Source organism: Bos javanicus, chromosome 1 (assembly GCF_032452875.1).
Source record: "Bos javanicus breed banteng chromosome 1, ARS-OSU_banteng_1.0, whole genome shotgun sequence".
Lineage (NCBI taxonomy): Eukaryota > Metazoa > Chordata > Mammalia > Artiodactyla > Bovidae > Bos > Bos javanicus.
Window position 1 is genome coordinate 126,348,652 of NC_083868.1, and position 21,984 is coordinate 126,370,635.

General features: G+C 35.9%; 1 protein-coding gene across 2 annotated transcripts in view; it reads left to right on the forward strand.

Moving 5' to 3' along the window:
• Positions 1–21,984, forward strand: part of ATR (ATR serine/threonine kinase) — a 120,393-nt gene that overhangs the window by 22,480 nt on the left and 75,929 nt on the right. The window contains exons 5-18 of one of the 2 annotated variants that reach the window (XM_061419594.1): positions 51–229; positions 839–1,030; positions 2,045–2,235; positions 2,704–2,856; positions 3,551–3,743; positions 3,974–4,236; positions 5,957–6,147; positions 6,240–6,340; positions 6,528–6,699; positions 7,324–7,494; positions 9,077–9,271; positions 10,420–10,605; positions 19,423–19,515; positions 21,208–21,338. In XM_061419594.1, coding sequence (XP_061275578.1) covers positions 51–229; positions 839–1,030; positions 2,045–2,235; positions 2,704–2,856; positions 3,551–3,743; positions 3,974–4,236; positions 5,957–6,147; positions 6,240–6,340; positions 6,528–6,699; positions 7,324–7,494; positions 9,077–9,271; positions 10,420–10,605; positions 19,423–19,515; positions 21,208–21,338 — 2,411 coding nt within the window. The remainder of the gene's footprint in view (positions 1–50; positions 230–838; positions 1,031–2,044; positions 2,236–2,703; positions 2,857–3,550; positions 3,744–3,973; positions 4,237–5,956; positions 6,148–6,239; positions 6,341–6,527; positions 6,700–7,323; positions 7,495–9,076; positions 9,272–10,419; positions 10,606–19,422; positions 19,516–21,207; positions 21,339–21,984) is intronic. The other variant, XM_061419602.1, reaches the window with a different exon arrangement.

Below are 21,984 nucleotides of genomic sequence, written 5' to 3' on the forward strand. Positions count from 1 at the left end.
TAAACTTATTTTCTAAGAAATAGTTTTTTAAATTATTTTTGCTTTCTCAGTATTTGTTGGGCCCACTTTATGCAGCCTTAAAAATGGAAAGTATGGAAATCATTGATGAAGTTCAGTGCCAAATTCAACAGGAAAACCTCAGCAGTAATAGCAATGGACTGTCACCCAAAAGGCGTCGACTCAGCTCATCTTTAAACGCTTCCAAAAGAGCACCAAAACAGACTGAGGAGTATGACTTTCATTCAGTTTGTATTTAGCCACTTAATAGAACTTTAGTGACTTAAAAAATCACCTTTATTTAAGTGCTTTGCCTTAAATACACCAAGAACATTTGTTCTTTCTTTAAGTAGTCGAAGGAGTGCTTAAAAAGTCTAATAGTTCTTGTAGTCTATTTTAGTATAAAAGATTCCATGACTAAATATGGTTACTTAAAAGTCTTTACTTGCCTGATTTGACTTTTTAATACATTAAAAAATCTCTGTGACTATACATCTATCAACAATTTTAAAAAAGTTAGCAAATTATTTTTTTTGTAATATAGCCAAAGAATTCCCATATTTTAACCAACTGTAAAAGTTGTTATAAATTTCAGTAGTTGTAGGGATTTCCCTGGTGGTCCAGTGATGAGGACTCAATGCTTTCACTGCCGTGGCCTGGGTTCAATTCCTGGTTGGGGAACTAAGATCCTGCAAGCCATATGGTATAGCAAAAAACAAACAAAATGTCAGTAGTTGCCATGACATGCTGCCTTTTGTTTAAAATATTTTTCATGTACGAGCAAGATTATATAAATTCATATGAATATGAATCTTTACACTCTGGTTATAATTAATTACAGAATTAAACATGTGGATATAAACAAAAAGAGCATATTATGGAGTGCACTGAAACAGAAGGCTGAGGACCTTCAAATTTTCCTTGAATCCAATAATGTGAAGAATCCTATTATTGAGACTTTAGAAGGAATTGCCGTCATTCTACAACTGACTGCTCTGTGTACTGTTCACTGTTCTCATCAAAACATGGACTGGTAAAAACAACTTGTATTTTCTGGGTGTAATACATTTGAATTTAGTGTTTTGGAAGACCTCTTTATTCACTTGATTTTTGTGACCTTAGAACACAAAATTTTTCAGTGAAAGAGAAATTTATTTTTTATTGAGCATCTGCTAAATGCCAGATATTGTGTTAAGTACTATACATATCTTATTTAATCTTTACAACAATTCTGTGAAGTAAATGTTTTTATGTCCTCTACACATTCAAAATTGAGGCTCTTTTTTGTCTGAAGCCTGAACTAATTTTCTGGGGTGGAAAGGTAGAACATTTTTTTATACAACTCAAAATTCAATGCTCTTCAAGCCAAATATTTCATCAAAAGAACTTTTCCCTTTGATGATAAAAGTAGGAATTTAAAACTCATTAGAGATATTTTTAGTTTAGCGTTAATATAGGTTAATTACTCTATCAGAAGGAATAAAGTGTGAACCCTCTCTGAAGATTTAGTCTTATTTTTTACTGCCATGTTATAGACCAACACTCCTTGATAATTTTTTATATGATCATTTATTCCGTGTTTCCTGATTCACTGTTTTTTTTTTAATCTTTTAATTTTCCTGGGTCACTCTTAACTACCTAATACAAAGTTATGAAGGAGATTAAATAAGCTGTATTAATTCAGATTGCCTTAAATTTGAAATTTGAGATAACTTGAAGTAATAGCTAATTTGGACAAAGTCTGCTTTTGTCCTATTATTAAGAAAGGGTTTACACAGCTGTATCTTCTGTTATTTTAAAGCCTGGTGGTATCACATTTAAATAGCATAGATTAACTTTAATTACCAACTCCTGTGTGCTTTAGACTGACATAAAGAGATTAAACTTAAAATAATAATGATATATTAATTGATATGCATATTTACTTTGAATTGGTTTAAAGTTTTAGGTTAGTTTTATACTCAAAATTTATTTTGGCTTACTACAATATTAGTTTTGACTATAATAAAATTCATTTTAGTTGTCTTAAAAAATGTTTTAACTGCAGCTATAATTTCAAGGACTGTCAACAGAAGTGTAAGAAGAAACCTTCAGTAATGATAACTTGGATGTCTGTGGATTTTTACACAAAGGTGCTTAAGAGCTGTAGGACTTTGTTAGAATCTGTTCAGAAACCTGATCTGGAGACAGTTATTGACAAAGTGGTAAAAATATATGATGCTTTGATGTATATTCAAGGTGAGTACAAAAAAGCAACAGATCAAAATAACCAATAATCAGTATGAAAATAGGTTTTGTTTTCTGCCTAAGGCCTAAATGAACCAATGTTGGGAATGCTCAAAAGTTTATTTTTAATTTCAGTTCTGTTAAGCGTATCAGTAATTTATAAGTTCTAAATTTATTTGTATAATACTTTTAGTATTCTTTTTCAGTCAGTAGAAATTATTTATAACTTTTAAATTTTACTTTAAGAATCTAAAGAATGCTACTAAAAATATAAATGCATATTTTCATAAAGTCACATTTAATTCCTTTGGATTCGCAGACCTCAGAACATCATCTTTATGTTAAGAACCCCTGTTTACTGAATGTTTGTTGTAATTCCATTTGATGTGTAGAATGTCTTTTTTTTAATTGAAAGAAGATATAGCTTCAAATATGATTAAAGAAAAGATATCATTAATCACCTATTGTGTGTTTCTGTAGTAAACACTTCATTTGAAGATCATATCCTGGAAGATTTATGTGGAATGCTCTCACTTCCATGGATTTGTCTCCATTCTGATGATGACTCTTTAAAGTTGACCACATTTGCCCTCAGTCTTCTAACATTAAGCCAGAGGATTTCAGATAGCTACTGTAAGTGGTCTCAAAATTCTCTATGTGTGATTTGTTTTGTTTTAACTTATCCCTATACAATACTTCTAATACTTATCATTTCTGTTTTTTAATAATTACAAAATAAGGTACATTTTTAAATAATTCAAAAAGGAGTTGCACATGTAGAAAGGGGTAAATTGTAGCATTTATGCATCCTCAGCTCTATTCTGCCACATTGTTCTCCAAAGATGTCATTCCAAATTACATTGCTGTTAGCAAACTATGAGTTTCATATCTTCACCAGCACTTGGCATTATCAAATTTTAAATTTTTTGCTATCTTAAAAAAGAGAGGGAATTCCTTGGCAGTACAGTGGTTAAGACTTTGTGCTTTCACTGTGGAGGGCCCAGGTTTGATCCCTAGTCAGGGAGCTAAGATGCCACAAACTGCATGGTGTAGCCAAAAAAAAAAGTCAAAGATGTAACTACCTAAACAAATATATATTTTTTGCTATTTGATGGGTGTAGTTTTAAATTTGGATTTCCCTGTTACTTGTAAGATTATACATAGACCTTTTTTAGTGCACGTGCTTAATAAATGGAAAAGGAGTTTTTAATTAAATGCTGTATGTATTTTAAATGTTATTTGACTTTACAATAAGGAATAAGTATGTATGGTGTGTGTATGTAAATTAACACTTAGAAATCTTGATTAATAGACTTAATTTTTTTAGCACCACAGGCCCAATCACGATGTGTATTTCTTCTAACTCTGTTTCCAAGAAGAATACACCTTGAGTGGAGAACAGCAGTTTACAGCTGGGCCCTGCAGAGTTCTCATGAAGTAATCCGGACAAGTTGTATTAATGGATTCTTTATCTTACTGCAGCAGCAGAATCCTTATAACAGAGTTCCCAAGATTCTTGTGTATGTATTAATATTTTAATTTGAATATACAACTTGATTGAACAGATATCATATATACAAATTTATGTTTATTGCTGGATATATAGAACAAGTGTTGCTTTTAGTTTTAGAATTTAAGTTTTTTTTGCTTCTATTCTTTGTTTAATCAGTACTTTTGCCCCAAATGAGGCAAGACTATTTAGACCACAAAATTAAACCAAAAGATTTAGTACTTTTTTTCCACCCCCCAGAGATAAAGTCAAAGATGATTCTGACATTGTCAAAAAAGAATTTGCATCTGTACTTGGTCAGCTTGTCTGTACACTTCATGGCAAGTTTTATTTGACAAGTTCTTTAACAGAACCTCTCTCTGAATATGGGCATATTGACCTCTTATGTAAGAGCCTAAAAGTCGCTTCTCAACCTGAATGTTCATCTTCTCGACTAAAAGCTTCTGTTTGCAAGCCATTCCTTTTCCTACTGAAAAAAAAAACACCTAGCCCAGTGAAACTTGGTAAGTGGTTTGTTATGATTTATTTAATATTTTAAAACCTATTTAAGCTCCTTTAAAAAAACAATAACAATGGTATAGTTAGCCTGAAGCCTTAAAAAATTAGACTTGCTTGATAGATTCAGTGCTTATGTAATTATTCATAAACAGGATGTCTGATATTAGACTGTATCACAGAACTAACAAGGGAAGTAATTTTTAGAGTTTTAAAATGCTCTTGTGATTGGACAGTGTAAGGGACATACCTATTGTTTAGTTCAATATTGTGAGGTTCAGTATGCTGTATCCTCTTTAGTGATCCCAGGGACCTTCTTAATGTGTCCCCTGCCACTGCTTTGGACCTTCAGAACCTCAAATAGTCTGATACTTTGCCCCCTGAGGAATATAGATTTTATCTTTACCACTTTCCAATGGTAATGGTGTACAAATTTGTTGGGAGCATGAAATATATACACATACTTGGATGGTGGCTTGCTTTGGGTGATTATTGTTATTGAGTCACTGAGTTGTGTCAGACTCTTTGCGACCCCATAGACTGTAGCATGCCAGAGTTCCCTGTCCATCACCAACTCCCAGAGCTTACTCAAACTCATGTCCATCAAGCCAGTGATGCCATCCAACTATCTCATCCTCTGTCATCCTCATCTCCTCTTGCCTTCAATCTTTCCCAGCATCAGGGTCTTTTCCAGTGAGTCACATCAGGTGGCCAAAGTACTGGAGTTTCAGCTTCAGCATCAGTCCTTCCAGTGAATATTCAGGGCTGATTTCCTTTAGGATTGACTGGTTGGGTCTCCTTACAGTCCAAGAGACTCTCTGGCTCAATGGTAGAGAACCTATCTGCCAGAGCAGGATGCATGGGTTCAGTCCCTGGTTGGGGAAGATTCCCTGGAGAAGAACATGGCAATCCACTCCAGTATTCTTGCCTGGAAAATCCTGTGGACAGAGGAGCCTGGTGGGCTACAGTCTATGGGGTAGCAAAAGAGTTGGACACAACTTAGTGACTAAACAACAAAAACAACAAGCTTTCCCTTTGTTCACACTTCTTTACATTACAGAAATGTGCTTTTAAGTCTATCCCAGTAATTTAAAAAATCTGAGTGAGTAATCATTTTATAACTTTAAAAATTCTAGAATTTATTTTAGATTTAAATTATGTAAAACTTTTACTAAAAAGCATAAAATAATTTTTTCTAATATAAAAGATGATTTATTTATTTTTGCCTGTGCTGGATCTTTGTTGCTACCTGCCATCTTTCTGTAGTTAGGGTGAGCAGGGCTATCCTTTGTTGAGGTGTGCAGGCTTCTCCTTGTGGTGGCTTCTCTTGTTGTGGAGCACAGACTCTATAGGGCAGGCCTCAGAAGCTGTGGCTCACAGCTTCAGGAGCTCAAGCTCAATAGTTGTAGTGCATTGGCATAGTTGCTCTGTGGCAAGTGAGGTCTTTCCTGACCAGGGATGGAACCCATGTCCCCTGCATCGGCAGGCAGATTCTTAAGCATTGGAGCACCAGTGAAATCCTTAAAGTAAATTTAAATTTATAGGTATTAGTTTTTCACGTATTCATTTTAATCCACAATTCTATATGCTTTACAAATTTAAACACAAAATATTGATTTTATAAGACAACTTAGCGTTATTTGTAGTATATTATTTATTGGCAATATTTTTATAGTACAACTTTTTAATGTAATGTATTAACTTAGGTATTATATACCTTGTTTTTAGCTTTCATAGAAAATCTGCATCATCTTTGTAAGCATCTTGATTTTAGAGAAGATGAAACAGATATAAAAACGGTTCTTGGAACTTTATTAAATTTAATGGAAGATCCAGACAAGGATGTTAGAGTGGCTTTTAGTGGAAATATCAAGCATATATTGGAATCCTTGGATGCTGAGGATGGATTTATAAAAGAGGTTGATGACTTTTATTTTAAATTTTTATTTTTACGTATTTTCATAAACCTGGTTCTAAAAATTTCTTTAACTAGTTAATATTATTGTTCTAGCTTTTTGTCTTAAGGATGAAGGAAGCATATACACACGCTCAGATCTCAAGAAATAATGAATTGAAGGATACCTTGATTCTTACAACAGGGGATATTGGAAGGTAAGTTTGGCGGCTTTCGTAGACTTCCTTATTTATTTTGGCCATTCATCTTTTTTGTTTACCTGCTGTTAGAAATGGTAATATGAGAGTTGTGATGTTATAGAGAGAAGTGTGATAACAGTTTGCTTTTATTTATAGATTTTTATTTTCAAGACATTGATAATAATTTTTTTTTAAATAATTTTAGGGCAGCAAAAGGAGATTTGGTACCTTTTGCCCTCTTGCACTTATTGCACTGTTTATTATCCAAGTCAGCATCTGTCTCTGGAGCAGCGTACACGGAAATTAGAGCACTGGTTGCGGCTAAAAGTGTTAAACTGCAGAACTTTTTCAGCCAGTATAAGAAACCTATCTGTCAGGTGAGATTCAGCACTGGCCTTGACTAAAGGAAATAGCATTACTTTGCAAAAGCTAAAAAAAGAACATACATATGTTTTACTTTTCTTGTCTTAAGAGAGAGATTTCTTTTTTAATGATGTATTTGGTTTATTTAAAAGACACTACATCTTGTCATTTTATATTTTAGCTTCCTAGTCTGAAGATGTAGGCTATAAATGGGAGAGGGGAAAAAATCATCTTATAATAATTATTACTCTATTGTTAATCTATTAAGAGAAGTCTTTTTTTTTATTAGTCTTTCTTTTAGTGATAAACTTTTTTATGCTTTGATATTATGGATAAGGTACTTTGTTTTAAGAAAGGTTCATTCAAGAAAGGTTCAGTCTGAAAAGTTGGGAAATGTTAAAATACAGGCTTTGCTCTGTGCTAGTGGTGTAATCCTTAAGAACGTATTCCAGTTTAACTAAGCCTGGTTACTTCATCTATAAAAGGGTGTTTATATATACCTCATTAAGGTTGTTATAAAAATTAAATGAACTATTCAGGTAATATGTTTAGAACTCTGATACTGGCCTTTGTGTTAGCCTAAAACATAATAGTTAAATGTTCTTCCTTGTGTGAAAACTAACATCATTTTGCTCTAGTTTTTGGTAGAATCCCTCCACTCCAGTCAGATGACGGCACTTCCTAGTACTCCATGCCAGAATGCTGAGATGCGAAAACAAGATGTGGCTCACCAGCGAGAAATGGCTTTAAATACCTTGTCTGAAATTGCCAATGTTTTTGACTTTCCTGATCTTAATCGTTTCCTTACTGTACGTTGCAAAGTATAGTTGACTTAATCGAGGTTTTCAGTTCAGTATTTTGTGTTTATTCCATTCTCTCTCTATTTTTTAAGAAAATTTGGCATTGTTTATTATCTGGCAAGTATAATGAGGACCATAGATTTTCAAATTTACATGTTATCTTTTGACTTTGATATAATATTACTTATGTTATAAAAGTGAAATATGTGTTGTTTTGAGTCATTGCTCTTTATGGTTAGCTATCTTGAAAAGTTAATACTAATTAATTAATGCTAATTAATTCCATTTACCAAGCATTTATGTCTTTAGTGCTATGATGGGTTTCGTTGGTAATGCAAAGTCTAATATGATCATATCTATCCCTAAGGAGTAGGAGTACAAAATAATGCTATAGATGACATGTGAATTCAGATAATCGAATTTGTAGTATGTAGTGGTTTGGGAAGCCTTTGAAAAGTCATTAGTGGGGCTGAGGTTTCAAAGATGGATGGTGTAGGTTATCTTCTTATGTTTTCCCAAAGGCAAAGTTTATTATCATTAGTTAATAAATTATAATAATGATCTATGTAGAAATTTTCCCTACAGCATTTCATATTTTAACAAAATTAAATTGTGTGTAAATTGGACAAATCTTATGATACTATACACTAAGGACCACAAAGATATTTTTAACCTTTTTATTCAGTAATTTCATCTGGGGGCCTCAAAGCACAGAGGTTTACTGCAGCATTTTCCAAGTATCAAATAAACAAAACCCTGAGAAGAAACTTAAGTATCTAATAATTAGGTCATAAAATATTATGCACTGTAACACAATAATTATAAATACTTGGTAGAAACTACTTTATAATGTCCAGTCTTACTGGATTAACATTAAGTTGAAAGACATAACACAAATAAGGTGTAAGTGCCTCTGAGGGTAGGGCTTGGGTCTTATTTATTGTCACATCTTCAGTGCCTATAATAGTCACTGACATGTAGTAGTTGTTTGTTAGATATGTGAATAAATGAAAGGCCAATCATTTTATGTTTGGAATTTTATATAGTATTTAAGAACAAGATCTTAAAGGAAATAGACCAAAATCAAAATAGATTTGTTGCCATGTTGGGATGGCGGTGTATTAAAAAGGTTTTCTTGAATATTGTAGCATCAACTTCTTAATTTGAAGAAGGTAAAATACTGTATTTATCGTTCCTCTTGTTTATTGTCTAAATACTAGTTACCTCAAATAATAAATCAAGCTTGGAACCTCTGCTTTAATTAAGAGCATGAATATGTACTAATGAGAAATTATTTTCTTTGCTACTTGAACATTAGCTTATTTATTTCTATCTCTCCCCACCTCCAGTGTAAACTTTATACCATCGGGAACCTTGCCTATTTTTCACTGCTGTATCTGCAGTGCCTGTGCCATAGTAGATGCTCAGTATACGTCTGTTGAGTGAATAAGTAGTAAATCTGAATTCAGATATGTCGTAGGTGGACTCCAAATTTGGGTGGTATTTTTGATTATTTTTGTACATAGCTCATGTGAATATTTTATCACCTGGTCAAATATGCTTTTTGGTAATTGTAGTGTTTCTTTTTCAGAGAACATTACAAGTGTTGCTACCTGACCTTGCTGCCAAAGCAAGCCCTGCAGCTTCTGCTCTCATTCGAACTTTAGGAAAACAATTAAATGTCAATCGTAGAGAGATTTTAATAAACAACTTCAAGTATATTTTTTCCCATTTGGTTTGCTCCTGTTCCAAGGATGAATTAGAACGTGCCCTTCATTATCTAAAGGTAATTGAATATTTGTATATGTTTTACTCCTTTGTATAAATTAGCATTATAGGAAAGCTGTTGTGACATTCTTATAGAAGTAGAGTGAGTAGTTTATAATCTATCTTAGGGTAATATAAGTTCAAGTGGTACATAAATAAGTATTGTCCTGGGCCAAAGGAGAGTATTAAATAGAATTATTCTTTTGTTTTTTTTTTATTGTTTTACCATGATGGTATATGATAGTCATCCATTCATGGATCAGCTTCTCAACTAATTTCATTTTAGAATTTATTGATTGGAACTACCAATGACTAATGATAGATAATTATATCTGTCAGAAGAGGCAATATCCTTAAACTGTAGTATAATGACAGCATTGAATTTAGTTACTTAGTGCTCTGATTACAGTTTGGCCCACTTTCTTGCTAGTTTTCAAATTTAAAATTATAGCCTGTGCTGCTTTTTTTGGTGTCGTAGTACCAACAAAATCTGAGGAATAAGAGGCTACATGGGAACAAGAGAACCTGTCAGATATGCATATGTAACTATTGTTTTTCTCCAATGTTAATTTATTCCCTATATTTCATGATATGCCAGCTATGGATCTCTTTCTACATGAGTCTTTTTGAATATTGAGTGTATTTATTCATTTTGAGAAAGAAAATCTGTGTTATGAAAGTGGAATGGTAACAGCATTCCAATGCTTACATGTCAGAAACTTTGCTAATCAATATTTTGGATTATTTCACTTGCGTTAACTCCTCTCAGTTACCTGGTGAGATAAAGTACTATTATTTTTCCATTTTGTGGATGAGAAAGCTAAAGCAGAGAGAGGCAGAGCCACTAATTTTCCTCTCAGGGGTTACATTTCTTTGAATGTAATGACATTCTAAAACTTTATAAAAAACCATACTCCCTTTTAAAAATTTTATTTCAAAACAAAGTCTGATCACTTCACTTTTTTACCTGTAGTACATGGCAAACCTACCAGGAAAAGTTAAGATTAGTCCTTTTCCAATGCCTTTTTTAATATTATTAGTAATTCTTGTCACCTGATCCAGAGCTCCTGATTAAGTATAGTATATTAAAATCAATACGCTTATTTCCAAGATGTTAGTATGAAGGAAAAAAACAACTTTTTTTTTTTTAATGTATCTTTGGGTTAGAATGAAACAGAAATTGAACTGGGGAGCCTGCTGAGACAAGATTTCCAAGGACTGCATAATGAATTATTGCTCCGTATTGGAGAACACTATCAACAGGTTTTCAATGGTTTGTCAATACTTGCCTCATTTGCATCTAGTGATGATCCATATCAAGGTCCAAGAGATATCACATCACCTGAACTTATGGTAAGGAATACATTATATGGGTTTTTTGGTTTGTTTTTCTCCTTTTTGTAGCTTTATGGAATTGAAAAAACATGTGTTTTGTGTATTTCCCAAATGCTAGAGATTTATTTAAATTTTAAATTGGAATTTTTGTTTTGAAAAGACTGTTTATTTAAATTGCATGGTCACAGCATACATATTAGGATTGAAAAATAAACATTTTCAAATGATTTTAGATTTTATTTTTTCACTGGGTAAAGCTGTTTACTTTCCTTCACTACCTTTTAACTATGGATCAGAATATATTCATAGCTTCCCCCGGTGCTGCTATCCCTCCCTTGGCACAACATACTAACTTTATCAGTTCTAAACTATATTTAAATTCTTTGGTGGGTTTAAGGCAGGTTAGAAAATATTCCTTTTTGTCTTTCCCTGTCTTAAATTTGTATCTGAAATCATCTTACTGTTTTATTTCTTCATGTAGAAAAAACATATAAATCTCAGACTTACTATTTTTTCCTTTTGATTGTCTTCATTCTTTGAAGGTATTCAAAGTACTATCAGCAAAATATCTTGAGAGGTTTCTGTCTTGGCGTTCTCATTTAGCACCATTCTGTAGCTCATTCAACTCTGACTCTGTTTGAAATATTCTACTGAAATTGCAGCCATGAAATTAAAAGATGCTTACTCCTTGGAAGGAAAGTTATGACCAACCTAGATAGCATATTCAAAAGCAGAGACATTACTTTGCCAACAAAGGTCCGTCTAGTCAAGGCTATGGTTTTTCCAGTGGTCATATATGGATGTGAAAGTCGGACTGTGAAGAAAGCTGAGTGCCAAAGAATTGATGCTTTTGAACTGTGGTGTTGGAGAAGACTCTTGAGAGTCCCTTAGACTGTAAGGAGATCCAACCAGTCCATTCTAAAGGAGATCAATCCTGGGTGTTCTTTGGAAGGAATGATGCTAAAGAAACTCCAGTACTTTGGCCACCTAATGCGAAGAGTTGACTCATTGGAAAAGACACTGATGCTGGGAGGGATTGGGGGCAAGAGGAGAAGGGGACGACAGAGGATGAGATGGCTGGGTGGCATCACCGACTCGATGGACATGAGTTTGGGTGGACTCCGGGAGTTGGTGATGGACAGGGAGGCCTGGCGTGCTGCAATTCATGGGGCCGCAAAGAGTTGGACATGACTGAGTGACTGAACTGAACTGACTGAAATTTTCATCTTGTCAAGGTCAAAAATGATCTTCCTGCTATCAAATCCAGTGGTTGCTTCTCTTTTTCAGTACAGCTGACACATCCCTTCCTATGTGACATCTGTGACACCATATTTTCTTAATTTTCTTTTTGCTTCACTGTCTACTCATTCTTTATTTCTTAATTTATTTTATTGAAGTATGGTTGATTTACAATGTTTTGTTACTTTCCGTTGTGAAGCACAGTGATTCAGTTATACATATATATCTATTCTTTTTCATATTCCTTTCTGTTATGGTTTGTTACATGATACTGAATATAGTTCCCTGTGTTATACAGTAGGGCCTTGCTATTTATTCATTCTATATATAATAGTTTGCATCTGCTAATCACAAACTCCCAATCCATCCCTCTCCCACTCCTGCAACCACGAGTCTGTTCTCTATGTCTGTGAATCTGTTTCTTTTCATAGATAAGTTCATTTGTGCCGTATTTTAGATTCCATGTATAAGTGATAGCATATAGTATTTGTCTTTCTCTTTCTGACATTTCGTTTAGTGTGATAATCTCTAGGTTCACCCATGTTGCTCAAAATGGCATTATTTCGTTCTTTTTATGGCTGAGTAGTATTCCACTTGGCTTCCCAGGTAGTTCAGCTGGTCACGAATCCAGTGTAGGAGACCCTGGTTCAATTCCTGGGTTAGAAAATTCCCCTGTAGAAGGAATAGGCTACCCACTCCAGTATTCTTGGGCTTCCCCGGTGGCTGAGACAGTAAAGAATCCTCATGCAATGCAAGAGACTGGGTTGGATCCCTGGGTTGGCAAGATCCCCTGGAGGAGGGCATGGCAACCCACTCCAGCATTCTTGCCTGAAGAATCCTCATGGATGTAGGAGCCTGGCAGGCTATATAGTCCCTGGCATAACAGAGTCAGTCATGACTGAGCGACTGAGGACAGTATTCCATTGTATATACATATATGTGTGTGTGTGTATGTGTGTGTATGTGTGTGTGTGTGTGTATAATATTCATTCATATATTCATTCATTGGTGATTGTCCACTCATTCTTAATCTGTACTTTATCTACTTATTCTCTATATTTTACATTCAGTACTATCTAATTGGGTCTTTTTCTCTATAAATATTCTCTCCTTAATTGAGAGGGAATCTGAATTCCTTTGATCCCTTAATATGATCTGTATTTTGATGATTTTATGATTGAAATTCTAGTCCAGAGCTCTTTTGAACTTTGGGCTTGTGGACTTAATCCAAGTTAGGTCCTGGCAGGAAATAGATGGCAAACATGCAAATGTTTCGTTGAAAATAATTTAATGAAGGGGCTATTTTCATTGACATAAGCAAGGTTAAGAGAACTAGCAGGGAGTGTTAAGAAACCCAAGACTAGAAACAGCAGAAAACATGCTCCCCTTCCTCCTGGGCAAGAAGAAATGGTATCACCAGAGAGCTAGAACCATGGTGCTTGGGAAGGGCTTTTGTCGTGGAGGAATATAACCACTGCCAGAAGTACCTCACAACCCAGATAGTGCAGGAAGTTATAAATATCACAGTCTCTACTCCTGCCCTATGTCCCCCTGTTGGTGGCTCCACTTGACTGAATTTAGTGGGAAACCCAGAGGAAAAGGAATATTGAGTGATGGAATCTGGTTGGCCTCCCAGTCACATCTGTGCAGTTCAGTTCAGTCACTCAGTCGTGTCTGACTCTTTGCCACCCCATGGACTGCAGCACACCAGGTTTCCTTGTCTATCACCAACTCCTGGAGCTTGCTCAAACTCATGTCCATCAAGTTGGTGATGTCATCCAACCATCTCATCCTCTATCATCCCCTTCTCCTCCTGCCTTCAATCTTTCCCAGCATCAGGGTCTTTTCCAATGAATCAGTTCTTCATATCAGGTGGCCAAAGTATTGGAGTTTCAGATTTAGCATCAGTCCTTACAATGAATATTCGGGACTGATTTCCTTTAGGATTGACTGCTTTGATCTCCTTGCAGTCCAAGGGACTCTCAAGAGTCTTCTCCAACACCACACTTCAAAAGCATCATTTCTTCAGCGCTCAACTTTCTTTATAGTCCAAATCTCACATCCATATAGGACTATTGGAAAAACCATAGCTTTGACTAGGCAGACCCTAAGCTTCCTTTCTACAGTGAGCTGTACACCTTTCTTACCTCCTCACCCAACCTGGTAGCATGTGTGACCTAAAGATACATTAATTAGGTACCTCAGTGTCAAACAATGCAGCTTTCTCCTGGAGTTGGAAAATATTCTAATTGCTGCTTCTCCCTAGCAATTACCTGACAAAGGTCCGCTTAGTCAAAGTAAAAAATTATGTCTTTGCTTTTTAATATGTTATCTAAGTTGGTCATAGCTTTCGTTCCAAGGAGCAAGCATCTTTTAATTCCATGGCTGCAGTCACCATCTGCAGTGATTTTGGAGCCCCAAAATATAAAGCCTCTCACTGTTTCCACTGTTTACCCATCTGTTTACCATGAAGTGATAGGATTGGATGCCATGATCTTTGTTTTCTGAATGTTGAGCTTTAAGCCAACTTTTCCACTCTCCTCTTTCACTTTCATCAAGAGGCTCTTTAGCTCTTCCCTTTCTGCCATAAGAGTGGTGTCATCTATGTATTTGAGGCTATTGATATTTCTCCTGGCAATTGTGATTCCAGCTTGTGATTCATCCAGTCCAGCATTTAGCATTATGTATTCTGCATAGAAGTAAATAAGCAGGGTGACAATATACAGCCTTGACATACTCTTTTCCCAATTTGGAACCAGTCTGTTGTTCCATGTCCAGTTCTAACTGTTGCTTCTTGACCTGTGCACAGATTTCTCAGGAGGCAGGTTAGGTGGTCTGGTATTCCCATCTCTTTCAGAATTTTCCGCAGTTTATTGTGATCACACAGTCAAAGGCTTTGGAGTAGTCAATAAAGCAGAAATAAATGTTTTTCTGGAACTCTCTTGCTTTTTCAATGATCCAGCGGATGTTGGCAATTTTATCTCTGGTTCCTCTGCCTTTTCTAAAACCAGCTTGAACATCTGGAAGTTCACTGTTCACATACTGTTGAAGCCTGGCTTGGAGAATTTTGAGCACTACTTTACTAGTGTGTGAGATGAGTGCAATTGTGTGGTAGTTTAAACATTCTTTGTCATTGCCTTTCTTTGGAATTAGAATGAAAACTGAACTTTTCCAGTCCTGTGGCCACTGCTGAATTTTCCAAATTTGCTGGCATATTGAGTGCAGCACTTCATAGCATCATCTTTTAGGATTTGAAATAGCTCAACTAGAATTCCATCACCTCCACTAGCTTTGTTTGTAGTGATGTTTCCTAAGGCCCACTTGACTTCACGTTCCAGGATGTCTGGCTGTAGGTGAGTGGTCACACCATCACGATTATCTGTGTCGCGAAGATCTTTTTTGAACACTTTTTCTGTGTATTCTTGCCACCTCTTCTTAATATCTTCTGCTTCTGTTAGGTCCATACCATTTCTATCCTTTATTGTGCCCATCTTTGCATGAAATGTTCCCTTGGTATCTCTAATTTTCTTGAAGACATCTGTAGTCTTTCCCATTCTGTTGTTTTCCTCTGTTTCTTTGCATTGATCACTGAGGAAGGCTTTCTTATCTCTCCTTGCTATTCTTTGGAACTCTGCATTCAGATGTGTATATCTTTCCTTTTCTCTTTTGCCTTTCACTTCTCTTCTTTTCTCAGCTATTTGTAAGGCCTCCTCAGACGACCGTTTTGCCTTTTTGCATTTCTTTTTCTTGGGGATGGTCTTGATTACTGCTCCCTGTACAGTGCCATGAACCCCTATCTGTAGTTCTTCAGGCACTCTGTTTATCAGATCTAATCCCTTGAATGTATTTGTCACTTCCAGTGTATAAGCGTAAGGGATTTGATTTAGGTCGTACCTGAATGGTCTAGTGGTCTTCCCTACTTTCTTCAACTTAAGTTTGAATTTGGCAATAAGGAGTTCATGATCTGGGCCACCTTCAGTTCCCGGTCTTGTTTTTGCTGACTATATAGAGTTTCTCCATCTTTGGCTGCAAAGAATGTAATCAGTCTGATTTTGGTGTTGACCATCTGGTGATCTCCATGTGTAGTCTTCTCATGTGTTATTGGAAGAGGGTGTTTGCTATGATCAGTGCGTTTTCTTGGCAAAACTCTGTTAGCCTTTGCCCTGCTTCATTTTGTATTCCAAGGCCAAATTTGCCTGTTACTCCAGTTATCTCTTGACTTCCTCCTTTTGCATGCCAGTCCCCTCTGATGAAAAGGAGATCTTTTTTGGGTGTGAGTTCTAGAACGTCTTATAGGTCTTCAAAGAACCGTTTAACTTCACCTTCAGCATTACTGTTTGGGTATACTTGGATTACTGTGATATTGAATGTTTTGCCTTGGAAATAAGCAGAGATAGGCAGGCAGAAAAGAACAGAGAATGGATCTGAGGATGAAGGAAATTGGCAAACCGAGACTGTCCAGCTTCCTCTTTGTCATCTATATTTGCCTGTCTTTTAAACATCTCAAACAAGTCCAAACATTACATTTCCATTCCCCAATGTTAGTCAGTCAGTCATGTCTGACTCTTTGTGACGCCATGGACTGTAGCCTGCCAAGCTCCTCTGTCCATCGAATTTTCCAGGCAAGAATAATGGAGTGGGTTGCCACTGGTTCCCTTATCCAGGGGATCTTCCCGACCCAGGGATTGAATCTGGATCTCCTGCCTTGCAGGCAGATTCTTTACCATCTGAGCCACTATGGAAGCCCAGATTATAAAAATCTTTATTTTCCTTCCCTAATCTGTTCCTCTCATAGTCTTTACTTCTCAGGAAATGATACCAATGTCTACAATATCTGTCCTCAGATATCAGTTCCTCAGATCAAAACCTGGAAGGCATTCATGAGCCCTCTATTTCCTATATCCTTAAGTTAAGTATCAACAAGTCCTTTCAAGTCTGACCCCCAAGTCTGTCTTTCCTTATCTTCAGCCACCACCCTTATACAAGTGACCTCATCTTTCTCCAGGACAACTGTGATCACTTCCTAATTATTCTCTCTTTTTGCTCTTTCTTTCCTACATCTTTAATCAGTTACTTACACAGTATTTGAAGTACTCTTCTGACAGCTTAAACTCATTCCCTTGGTTAAATTTCTTCTGAGATTTTCATTAATCTATAAGGCTCTATGTGGTGCATACTTTTCCACCCTCACATATTGTGTAACTTTTATCTTCCTTTCTGCCTATGTTTCATATTGTTTGTATTTCTTAAAGATGTCAAGCTTTTTCTTCCTTCACAACCTTTACAGTAGATAGTCTCTTTACTTGAAATTTGCTCCTAGATGTTTCTCATTCTTTAGATCTCAGAGTTTCTTGGTCATCCCATCTAAATTCCCAGTCACTTCATCCCAGTTCTTCTCTCTCATGTGACCATGTCTGTTTCTTTATAGCACTTATTACACACTATTTACATACTTATTAAATGTCATCTTCTTCTATCAGTCTCGCGTGTAAGCTAATAGGGAGAAAGTGACTCCTTATCTTGTACACTTGTACCTGGCAGAGTATTCTAGACATACATAATAAATATTTGGTGAATGGCAGATGAATGAACTATTTGTCTAAGTGTAAGAGCTTTAAAATTAGAATGTTGACATAGATTATGTGAGTATCACCTGTATCAACTTTTCATTTAAGAATGAGCTAGAGCCTTGCAATTAGTGAATTATGACATGTTAAACTTGAGTCTTAATCCAAATTGGAAGTTTGTAAATTAAGTGCAGTTTTAGGCTTTGGTAAACAGATGATTCTCTGTACTCTGCAAGAGAAAAAAGTTTATCCCAACATCTAATCTGGAGAATGTGTTGGACACTAAGCTTCCTCTCTACAGTGAGCTAGTGTACACCTTTCTTACCTCCTCACCCAGCCTGGTAGCATGTGTGACCTAAAGATACTTGAATTAGGTACTTTAGTGTCAAACAATGCAACTTTTTCCTGGAGTTGGAAAATATTCTAATTGCTGCTTCTCCCCAGCTCCCCTCCTTATTTTTGGTCCCTTTTCTTGCCTATATACGAAGTTTTTTTTTTTAATCACAGCTTCATTGTGTTTATTGTGGAAGCTTAAACATGCACATTACTCATGTCCTTGTCCTAACTAATTTTGTTAAAGATTTTTTTTTTTTTTTTAATTTTTGGCTCTGCTGGGTCTTTGTTGCTGTGCAGGCTTTTCTCTAGTTGTGGTGAGTGGAAGCTTTTCTTCGATGTGGTATGCTGGCCTCTCATCGCAGTGGCTTCTCTTGTTGCGGAGCACAGGCAGTCAGGATTCAGTAGTCACAGCACGTGGGCTCAGTAGTTGTTATTCCTGGGCTCTAGAGCACAGGCTCAGTAGTTGTGGTTCACAAGCCTAGTTGCTCCACAGCACGTGAGATTTTCCTGGACCAGGGATTGAATCCTTGTCACCTGTACTGACAGATGAATTCTTTACCACCGAGCCACCAGGGAAGCCCCCTATTGAAGGCTTTTATAGAGAGGAAAATTCTTCTTTGCGGTGTACTCACAGTCCCAGTTTGTAATAAGTCCCAGCTGTATTCTAAGTATTTAATACATATTATCTTATTTAATCTCTACAGCAGCTGTATGCAGTTGATACGTTCATTGTTCCCATCTTATAGACTCAGAAGAGCTGAGTAACTCATCCAACATCATAAACTAGGAAGTTTTAAAATTGGGATTTGGACCCAGGTTTGGCTGACTTAAAGTCCATACCCTGTCCTCTACTCCCCTCTTTCAAGAAAGAGTTAACCCTGTCAACTTCAGGAGACCCAAAATGCCATAATTAGTGATACCTAACTTGTAGCTGTTGATGCCTAAGGTTTGTAGCCCTTTTACTATTTCCTCAGGGGATATTGACTGCTGTGGCAGACTGTTATTCTGGGTGTGTGTGCATGCGTGCTAAGTTGCTTCAGTTGTGTCTGACTCTTTGTGACCCTTTGGACTGTAGTTCACCAGCCTCCTCTGCTGGGATTCTGCAGGCAAGAATACTGGAATGGGTTGCCATTTCCTCCTCCAGGGATCTTCCCGACCCAGGGATCGAGCCTGTATCTCTATGTCTCCTGCATTGGCAGGCAGGTTCTTTACCACTAGTGGCACCTGGGAAAAGCCCCTCTGGCAGAGTACCCGTTCCTTGTTCAAGTAACTTTTTTTTCCCACCTTAGCTCTACATGCTCTAAATAAGGACATTCACATGTCTTTTTCTATTCTTCTCCCTAAGATAAATATCCTCACCACTCTGGATCCTGACATGAGTCAGATCCTGAGGAGTCTATCATAGCTCAACTCTAGTTCAAAGGCTTATGATTTTCTCACGGTACAGAACTATTTAATCATATATTATCTCATATATTATCATAATAATAATGACTCAGTTTTATTAATTTTTAAAGTATTACATGTGAAAAGATATGCTTTGGGAGAAATGTAATTCTGCAACTGGTTATTTCCAGTATTCTAACGTAGTTAGATAAAACAGAAATGATATTAAGTAAATGGTTGACTTATGAAATTTGGTCTGTATGAAACTATGTAATACCTTTTTTATGTGTTGGTTTTTTCCCCTTAGGCTGATTATTTGCAACCCAAGTTGTTGGGCATTTTGGCTTTTTTCAATATGCAGTTACTAAGCTCCAGTGTTGGCATTGAAGATAAGAAAATGGTAGGTGATGATAGTTGGTTACAAAGGACCAGAACAGAATTCATATAGAATATGGAGGAGACATCTGCTTCTAGCTGCAAACATTCAAAGAAAAAAAATGATCAAACATGATATTCTGTATTCCTGAACAACTCACATATGCTTTTGAGGACTCTGAAAAGAAAATGTTATCATTTACTGTTCTTTTGTTTATAAGGGACAGAAAACTCACCCAAAGTGGCTTGAAGGAATTTGTTGTCTAGGTAACTAAAAATATAAGGATAATACATAGCTTCTGGTATAACTTGATTTTGGATATTGTATTCTCAGAATTAATCACTTAGCTCAGATTTCCTTGGATTAGCTCTAACTTAAGTGCCAGGTGATGGACCCAGCAGCTTCAGGCTCACATCATCACAACATGTAGGTCGATGGGAAAAAAAGAGACCAGCACTCCCTGACAGAGGAAACAAAAGTTGCATTTTTAAATTCATTAACCCAAATTGGTCTCATGTGAGTCATGTCCCATGGTGTTTTTGAATACCAAAAGTGTGATGCTGGGAGGGACTGGGGGCAGGAGGAGAAGGGGACGACAGAGGATGAGAAGGCTGGATGGCATCACTGACTCGATGGACGTGAGTCTGAGTGAACTCTGGGAGTTGGTGATGGACAGGGAGGCCTGGCGTGCTGGGATTCATGGGGTCGCAAAGAGTTGGACACAACTGAGTGACTGATCTGATCTGATCTGATAGAAAGTAAAGTAACTTCTGTATTTGTCTGTATATATTTAAACACATTTGGCACAGTGTAGTTTCATTATGATTGCAAACAAATTGAAATTTTTGCCTGTAGTTTGGGATAGTATTTTAGATACTGATTAAATTTTCCTTTTTATTGCTTCCCACTCTGCAGTCAGTAAAATTATAATAAAAACCCATTAATAGATGCTTTTTTTTCAATCTGTACTCCACTTTCTTAATGACCTTAAAGAGCTAGGAAAGACGGGGTACAATATTAATCTATAAAAATTTCAGCAACAAATACTTGTTCTTTTGGTGTCAACTGGTGAATTTAATCCCCAAAATGACTTCTGTCTATGTAAAATCTTTCTTATTGTTATCCCAAGTGAAAGGATAACCTCAAATCTAAGAAAACTAGAGTTTGTTTGTTTAAAACATAAAGAGCTTTCGTGTTTTTCCACAGAATTAAGGTTGACCAGAGAGTTTCTTTACCCATTCATTGGAATCTGAAGCTTTTCATACAAGTATGATTCTGTGTTCCACACAATAAAATGTGTGTACTATTTTCTGAGTATGTCATTAGTTACCTGTTTTACTAAATTAGAGCATTTGAATTTAGTACCATTAGGACATAAATGCATGTGTTACATAGCTGTTCAGGATATATATGAAGAAGTTTAAAAAATAGGTATTATGGTTTTAATAAATTTGAAAATTACTGCTTAAGAAGACCACAAGGACCAAAATAACAAATCACTTTCAAAAGCAGGAAAAAAAAGGAACCCAACTTGTATTTTTTCAAATTATAATTCTTACATAAGCACTTGAACAAAATAAACTACTGCCATTAGGCTTTGTGTTGTCAGAGAATAGATATACACTGAGATTAGGATGGAAAGCACTTGTCCTTAGGGCTCATCTGCTCCTGCCAGCTTGTTTATGGCTTTATTTTGAAGCCCTACTTACTTTTCAGGCCTTGAACAGTTTAATGTCTTTGATGAAATTGATGGGACCCAAACATGTCAGTTCTGTGAGGGTGAAGATGATGACCACGCTGAGAACTGGCCTTCGATTCAAGGATGATTTTCCTGAATTGTGTTGCAGGTAAATGATGACCTGAGTTCATTAGATATTTTGCATCTTCCAGTAACACTAACTTGAATTCTTATCACTTTGAGGGAAATTGGGTTCAAACCAGATGTAATATAGAGAAGCATTTGCACTGAAAAGAGAATGTGTTTACTTCTTTTAAAACATTTTGCTGTGAAATCGTTTAATATCCTGAGAAATAGAATAATATAACGAACCCCTGCATACTCACTTCCCAACCTCAGTTTAGCAACCTTGTTAATCTTATTTTATTTAACCCTTCTACTTCTAGTTATTGTTACTTAGAATGTTTTAAAGAAAACCCAATATCGTATCATTTTATTTCTAAAATCTTAGATGTATCTAATGGATAAGGACATCTTAAAAATATGTAACCATCATAAATTATTATACTTAGCAGAATTAATAAGAATTTCCTTAATATATTCTAAAATTCAGATTTCTCCAATTGTCTCAGAGATGTTTTCCCCAAAGATGTTGACTTGTTTGAATTAAAATCCAAATAAAATGTCACACATTTGATTGTATGGCCCCCTAAGTAAGCCCTATAAATAGATTAATCCCTTAAACACCCTCTCCACATTTCTTTTCAGCCATTGAGATTTTGGCACGTAGGATTTGGCTGATTGCTAATTTCGGT